The sequence below is a fragment of the Paramacrobiotus metropolitanus genome, unplaced genomic scaffold (genome assembly GCF_019649055.1).
Source record: "Paramacrobiotus metropolitanus isolate TYO unplaced genomic scaffold, Prichtersi_v1.0 Parri_scaffold0000114, whole genome shotgun sequence".
Classification (NCBI taxonomy): Eukaryota; Metazoa; Tardigrada; class Eutardigrada; order Parachela; family Macrobiotidae; genus Paramacrobiotus; species Paramacrobiotus metropolitanus.
Genome location: NW_026570334.1, coordinates 369312 through 377259, shown reverse-complemented (window position 1 = coordinate 377259; position 7948 = coordinate 369312). Strand labels below are relative to the sequence as shown.

The 7948-nt window shown below is 42.8% G+C and overlaps 1 protein-coding gene across 1 annotated transcript; it reads left to right on the top strand.

The window, feature by feature from the left end:
- The first annotated feature begins 5250 nt into the window (after nt 1-5250).
- Nucleotides 5251-7665, top strand: LOC129598116 (uncharacterized). Its single transcript, XM_055495868.1, has 4 exons — nt 5251-6050; nt 6454-6531; nt 6601-7323; nt 7481-7665. The coding sequence occupies exons 1-4, from the start codon at nt 5251-5253 to the stop codon at nt 7599-7601; spliced, it is 1722 nt and encodes a 573-aa protein (XP_055351843.1). The 3' UTR covers nt 7602-7665.
- Nucleotides 7666-7948: the final 283 nt, after the last annotated feature.

Sequence of the window (7948 nt, the reverse complement as noted above, 5' to 3'; positions counted from 1 at the left end):
TTATATACTCACGCAATAGAAACAATCTTCACGAAGAAAGATCTAGCAAAAGCCGAAATCACTGTTTTCTACTGACAGAAGGCGGCCATTGCCGAATCGAACGCAGTGGATAACTGATTGACTACGAGTACAAAAGTGGCAGTTCTATAATGCATTTACGCAGTCGAAGGATTTACTCGCATTTTCATTTATGAAGCATTTACATTTACACAGTCGAAACGTGGTTGACTTTTTGCAAAAACCATTCCGACCCACAGGCTTGATCGCGTACAAAACGTTTGTACAACTCGTACAAAACTGTGTACGATACGGTCTACAGAAGAACTAAATCCGGCGGTACACCGGAAGTTTTCGTTGCGGCGATGGGAGTCGTAATTTTCCCTTGTGGATTATTATTTATTGCTTCCATCCTGTTATTAATTTTCGTTACCTGGCGCTTCCAAATTCCCTTTAATATCTATCTGATGTTATAACTTCCATCACTGACTTCGCTATCGTGGAGAAACCTCTCGACATCTTAGTTTTATATCGTCGTACTGGTGGTTAGTGTTAGTGTCGTACGGGTGTGTTAGTGTACGGTAAATTTGTACGCAGTAAAGTATCCTGCGGACATGCACGTGCAAACACAAATTTTGTTTGTGCACTGTGCATATGTCTGCAAGCACTGTCGGTAGGAAAGCAGATATTCAGTGAAATCTCTTTCACGTTTCTGCCGAACATTGGCAGAAACTGCTTAAACGTGGATTCGAAAAAAAATGAACTTGGGCATAAGTCGCCGCATAACAGGTATGGCTTTTATCAGGAACGGTTACGGCCTGTTCGAGATTTCTTTGAACATCCACCTAAATGCCGGCTACGCATGTACGTAATGCGAAGTGTACAAACCGTTCTGTAGACATTCAAAACTCCCGAATGCGAGAGATCAGGGCTCTAATCCATGTGTGTAGTAATACGCACGCAAAAAATTCTGAAATCGAAGAAGTAACAAATTTATTTAGCTTACGAGCAGCTCGCAACGGGGTACGAGGATAAAATCGGTAAAATCAAATCAAAATTTAGGAGTTCAAAAGATTTAATTTTGTGGCTGACTATGATAAGTTTTAACTCGCTGTGCTGATTGGTCTGTTAACGTCTGTTAACAGATTTATGTAAAGCACTCTCATTGACGTTCTGAACAGTCTCAATGCTGCTTTGAAAATGATTTGCCTCTTAGGGTTTGTAACCGATGGAATGGCGTTTTATGCCACGAATCCGTTCTGCACCATGTATATTTGATCGACTCTCGCGATCCAGATTGTCCAGCAAGCGGACTTATTTTCCAGTCGGCAGCCGGCAAAGTCTGGTACGCTGGAAAAGAAAGCACAGACTACTTGTCTCGAAAAATTGCCAACAGGGTCAATCGGCTCACGCTAACATTGCGACTGGCGGGAAAGAAAATCTCCGAAATTCCACCAGTATTCCTCTGCGGTCCGAAATTTCACAGTATTCAATTGGGGACTCTTATTTTGGACGATTGTGAAGTTACAGTGAAAGACAGTTACCCGTTAACCGAGCTATACGACGTCTTCGCTGAACTGCAAGCTCTGTTCCACATGGCAAAGGTCATTGTGATTAAGAACGGGTCATTCGCGAGTAGAGATTTCTGCGGTTTGCCGGATCCTGATCCGTACACTGTGACCAGATGTGTAGTGAGATCTTATGAAGAACTGATTGTTTGTTTGGAGAATATTGCTACGAACCGTCCAAAACGGGAAAGAACGCCCCCGTGCGAAGATGATGGCCGTTATGGTTACGATATCGAATGCGACTGCATTCCCAGATGCCGTCCGTATTGCAAATACGGAAGGGATGGCTATTTCTGACTAACATGCAGACAAATGAATCACCGTGGACTAGCTAGTATGCAGGTTAGATAAAGGAAAAAAGTAAAGGATATTCGCTAGAATGAAGACTTTTTCATAGTTATGCTTATGTACAAGCTTGTCCGGTAATTTCCTACGTAAAGGTACAGCTAACGCGAAGTTTGCGCTTCACTACGGTGGCCACTTCACTACGCTTATCAAATTCCCTAAATGCGCTCCCGCAGTCAGACTGTCGCTTGCATCGACCATTTTCTAGCCACCTTCCACCAAGCAGTTACTATTATGCTCATACATTTATATGGCGTGCAACAAGCACCAGCCAGCCAAATGCAAATTACGTGTCTAAGCAGTGGGGCGTGGCGCGCCGTAGTGTGAAGTTGGGCGTAACACACAAATTTATGTAATTCGCTGTATTGATTCTTAATTCCCGGTGATTAATCTCTTTCGTAAAGGTGCACCGAGAAATGCAGATTCCAGGGTTACGCTAAGCCACTGCACGCCACGCCGCACTTTTTAGGCGTTACTGATTCATTTAGCACTGCTGATGCGTGATCAAAGAATTTATCAAAAAAATTTATCTGTCGTAATAAGTCACCGTAGAGTTAGATACATTTGTAATTGCGACAATTGTAGTGTACTGGCTGCTTTTTATGAGCCAGTATCCAGCCATCGCCCTACTCAAGGGGCTTCACTGCATTGTATGCAGTGAAGATATCTTTATTGTATATACAGTAATACAATACAGCCCCTAGAGAACCGCGTTGATCCAGCTTAAAACACAAGCACCTTCACGCAAGAAGTTGGTCGCCCGGCTTGTACACGTATTCGGCTGTGCAAATTATTCAAGTGCGCCATTCAAAATCCCGAACAGTTTCTCTGAATTTTTTCTTTGAATTTTGGTTGAGAATATCTGGACAAAATCATCCATGCGCTGAGGAACTATATGGCCCGCAACGTTTCTTGCGGATTTTTAATGACCATCTGCTTCTTCTACTTTTTTTCGTTAGCACTAATATTCTATCGAAACGGAGGACATGAGGCAACAAGTTCACCAGATTTCCATACAGCATGTTTATTCAATGGTAAACGTTTTTCCGCGGTAGCTCAAAAATTACTGTTATTATGCGAAAGAATAATGGATCTGCTGTACGATATTATTATGGAACAGCTGACAGAGTGCATTAAAAGTGTATCTAGTTACTATGATCGTAAAAGGAAAAAGCCATTGATAGAAGTATCATTAAAATGTTAGGTGTCACTGGCGATGCTTGGGCTTCTGGAAGCGGTGATAAGTGCAAAGTACAAACAAAGCAGGGAAAACTAGATGAAAATGATCTGGAATTATGTAAAAGCCCGAGATGCATTCTTCCTGCCCGAAATTTCCACCAGTTGACTAGGACTACCGCTATGCTACAACAGATGAGACAACAGGATTCCTCCATGATAGCGTTCCATGATTTGCTCGAGAAAAAAAGCTATTAACAATAAAAAAGTTATTAACAACAACATGATATAGGTAATAATCGAAACGCGCAATCCATTACTGGCTCCCGTCACCTTCAAGGCACGTAAAATCCTCCCGCATTTCACTTCAGGTAGATGTTACCGGTCGGCAGTGCAGACAGTAAAGAAGCAGATACCGATAAAACTCAAACTAGTGGCCATTGGTGAAAACCTTTCAATAGTGCTGTTTTCGGTATTTTCATATGTACATGCCAACAAATAAGCGGAACCCAAGAAAATTAACCGCGTTTGCAGATCCAGCTAGCTGAGCGGCATCGCGGTATATAGTTCCTACATGCAGAAAGCTTGACCTACTGAAATCATTTACACATCAAACAATTTTCTGTTAAGCTGCACTATCAATATTTACTTAATAAAAAAGTGTAGTGGTATGGCTGTACGTGGTGGCACAGTGACGTGCGACAGTAGAATATCTCGTGCATAATATTGTTGTTCTGTGATTATGGATAATGCGCCGTAGCAAAGGCATACCAATTGTCTTTTGTTGTTTTAGTGATTGTTGTCTAGTGTTGTTTGTTTGGCTCGCTAGCGAGATGTCGTATTAGTAAAGAATACACAGCCGCTACATGCAACACAAAAGGGGGGTAACAATAATAAACAGGGTGTGAAAAGGTGCGTCCATAATAAACGGGGGTAGATTGTGATTATGGGGTACACCAACGTAAAAGCCACATTAGCTATGATTACATTATGGATTACATATTTAGTTTTTCTGGAGGAGCGCAAAGAACGTCGCAGAGACAGGCGAAAACAAAGCTTTCATCCTCCCTCAATCTCAATTTTCCTCCCAGTTCATCCTCCCAGTTTTCATCAATCTTTTTTTGGCTGCAGCCTAGAAAGTAAGCATGACCTTTCGGTTCTATTTACATACATAGTAACATAGCTACTGTAGATCAAATTAGCCGGCATATGGTGAAGTGTGCACATAGTGGCCGATTTTCTTATCTGCGCCTAGCAACATGTTGAATGCGCAATGCTAAATTCCTGAGTCCGAAATACCGCATGCGTAAAAAGTTAAAGACAAATTTATTAACAGCATCTGTAAAATCGGTGATCCGATTTTTACGCAATTGCACAAACTTCGCGCCAGTCAGCATTTACCTTAGACTTATTGAACTTAACCATAAACTGGCTTACAAGTATACCGTTAAGGCTGGCAACACTGGGATGTTTATTCTGCGCTGAGGTTGGGCCATTTCGTTTACACACCATCATGAACTGCAGTTACCTCTCTATTCCTTATCATTTTGCGTTCGTTGAATTTTCACGCATCTTCAGTTGTGCAAAACTTCTAACAGATAGAAACGTTTTTTTCTGACTCTCGCAGTAATAGCCATTTCGCTGTCTGTTTTCGGAGAGTCCTCCCAGTTTTCATCACCGAGGTCTGAAAAATGGTAAACAGTGTCTTACAGATTCGTCTCTGAACTGCAATGCTCTGCAGTCTGGGCCTTTCGGCATTGCAATAACCATGACCCATTTTTATGAAGAAGTTAATCTTGCGCCTTCCTGAAGTCCGGCTGCTGCGCACTGTTGTCAGACACGCAATCAATCGAAGGCACATACCTGGAAAAAAAGGCTATGCAGTACCAGCTGGGCGACCAGTAAGCTCAAGTTGCAGAGAAGAACTCTCAAATGAATAAGGATCTTCTGTGCACTACTCTGTTCAGGCTTCGAAATTTCTGACAGACTACGTGCTTTGGGTTGTTAATCAATCATTTGGAGGGTCTTCATAGTTGCATCACTTGCATGTCTACATGTATATGTGGCTGCCGAGGCGCACACGTTGCATTTTATGATTATTCCATACACCATTAAGATTAGGAATATCGTGCATTTAATATTTTGATCGATCTGACAGTGAAAAATGCCACCTTTTGTAATCAACGTCAATAACAGCGTTATCATCAAAGATGTCACTGAGTGGCTGTGGGGCCAAGTGCAGGATGTTAATGAAGCTGGCTACCTGATCAATTTCGACATTCCCCAGTATCCCGCTCAATGGATACCGTTCGACAGAATCTTTTTGCCGCCCATCTCAAAGCCCTCCGGCCGTCAGCGGAATGAGTACTCCCCTCTAGCGTTGATAAATCCACGTTCTACATTGTATGTCGCTGTTCGATCGGACGAAAAGGAACCTTTCAAATGGCAGCGCGCGAAAAGCTTTTTCCTGGAGTTTACGAATACGAGTGCTACGCATCGCTCGTACATTAGCGCGGAAATCGAACGCAACGGTCAAAAACAATGGGAGATTGTGCCGGCTGTGCGTACATTTCAGCATAATAATTACGGATGGGCGTCAACAGACAATGTTTTCACTACGCGTCCCGTCACGTCCGCGACCTTTTTCAAGGTGGATCCCGCGGAGAGAGACGAGTATGGCGCAACCCTGCTGGAAAATGTATTTAGCCGGCGGTCTAAAAAGTTTGCTGTCAGTTGTGTGACGGTTAACCGGCAGGATGATACTATAACGTTGATGGGTACAGCATTCGGTAGTACGGGCTCCCAGCAAGTAAATAGAAAGGCGTTTACAAATATCATTGGTCTGCCGTTTTGGGAGCGCTGGACAGAGGACCTGGTGGAAGACGATCAGGACGAGAGCGTACGAAAAGTGTGTCTTGATGGAATGGAAATTATGGAATGCATGTCATCAGGGGATGTCGGAGCGTGTGATTATACTCCCGCGGACAGCGGTAAGAAAGTTGAATTTCAAACTACCGACCCGCGTTATCGTGTTATTTAGCGAATTTAACAGTAGCAAGCGAAAAACTATCATATTATAAAATCAGCCCCTTTCTAAGAAAAAGCGCAGACATACGAGTACGAAGTAATTATAGAGGTCAGTCGGAGATATGGCAAACCGATCCCCGTACTTGCGGCAGTTAGCCGGTTTGAGTATGACGTTGCGCTGTACATAGGGCTAATCTACCGCGCAGAAATTATTCGTAAGAAAGATTAATAAAGGTATACAGTAAAAGGTACAACCAACGAATGCACACCATCCACAAAACACCTATTGGAAGCTTATTTACTTATATATTATGTTCTACACATTTCACTTCTTTAACAGCGACGGCGTACTTTGCGTGGACGTTGTTGTCGAGATATTCGGCTATGTGGATTCGCTGACTCAGTCTCTCTTGCGACAGTAAGTTCCTGATTAAAAGTTTTATCATGTGCCTGTGCCAACTTTATTTCGATATTGATATTTTTTCAGGGTTTGCAACAGATGGGATGATATTTTACACCATGAATCGTTTCGGAAAAACATCTATTTACAACGCCTTTCCGGATCGGGCTGTCCTGGGTGCAGCTTTCTTTTCCAGTCGGCATCTGACAATGTTCGGGACGCTGGAGGGGAAAGCGTCAAGTATTTATCGCGAAAAATTGCAAACCGGATCAATCGGTCCACGCTGTTATTGCGACTGGATGCCGTGGACTGGCTGGAAATCCAGAATGTGTTGACCGGAAATCCCAAGTTCAACCATAATCAGATGGAAACTGTTGTCTTGGTTAAATGTAAAATCAGCGTGAAATCTTATAAGTACGATTTGACTGACTTGAACGACGTATTCGCTGCACTGAAAGATCTCTTCCGCGTGGCAAAAGCCGTGGTAATTAAGGAGTGTTCGTTCGCGTGTGAAAGCAGTGGCGATTGGTCGGTTCCGGCTCCTTATATTGTGACCAGTTGTGTGGTGAAGTCGTACGAAGAGTTGATTGCTTGCCTGGCGAACATTGCGGCGAATCGTCCAAAATATGAAAGAAGACGCATCGTGGCGCAGGAGAGGAAGACCGCTGGGATTATTATTGTGACCCTGAACCATGCAGTCGTTGGGGACCTTGCCGTCCTTATTGCAGTTGTGATAAAGAATACAACTGCTAACTCACTTAAAGGCAGGATGCAGCGGATTGATTTGCAGTTTCAGGCACAAGTAAAGAAGTAACAAGCATTTTTCAGCAAGTAATCTGATTAATATCGATTATTGTCATCAACACTATACAATATATGTGAGAGCGCAAACCATACCAAATAAATTTATGTCTAAAATATAGCTACACTACATTTCTTTAGTAACCGATGGCTGTCTTGTATGTAGGTTCTACCTTTCGCGTTCAGACCAGCGGAGAGAATTGTGCAGCCACAACATCGTGGTAACTATACTGTTTAAGCGCTATATTGTTCTTTTCGTTTTACTTGGACTGACCGCTACCTTCTGAATGTTACGGCCTAAAGTAACGAATTCTGTAAATTCAGTTTTTTGCCTAATAGCGGCGATAATTTAAACATTGTTTATACAAGTAAATGTGGGACCGTTTTGCCGGCCACAGCCCTTTTTTTAATTAACGCAGTTTTGACCACAAGCGGACCGGAAGGGAGTGTTATACCATTAAAGCCATTTAATGCTGAAAGCATTAAATGTCGTTAACGCAGAGCTCTCGTAGTACTGTACTTAGCAACGAGGCACGCATAAATCGGAGAGGGGTTCGATGTGTAACGCAAGTGCTCAGTATTCATCGCAAAAACAACTGAACATTGAGACTTCGTAAAAATTTCGCGCGTAACT

Coding starts and splice junctions, on each gene's coding strand:
- LOC129598116 (XM_055495868.1), top strand. CDS start 5,251: ATGCCACCTTTTGTAATCAACGTCAATAACAGCGTTATCATCAAAGAT. Junction 6,051..6,453: donor TCATCAGGGGATGTCGGAGC/GTGTGATTATAC, acceptor CTTCTTTAACAG/CGACGGCGTACTTTGCGTGG. Junction 7,324..7,480: donor TTTCAGGCACAAGTAAAGAA/GTAACAAGCATT, acceptor TCTTGTATGTAG/GTTCTACCTTTCGCGTTCAG.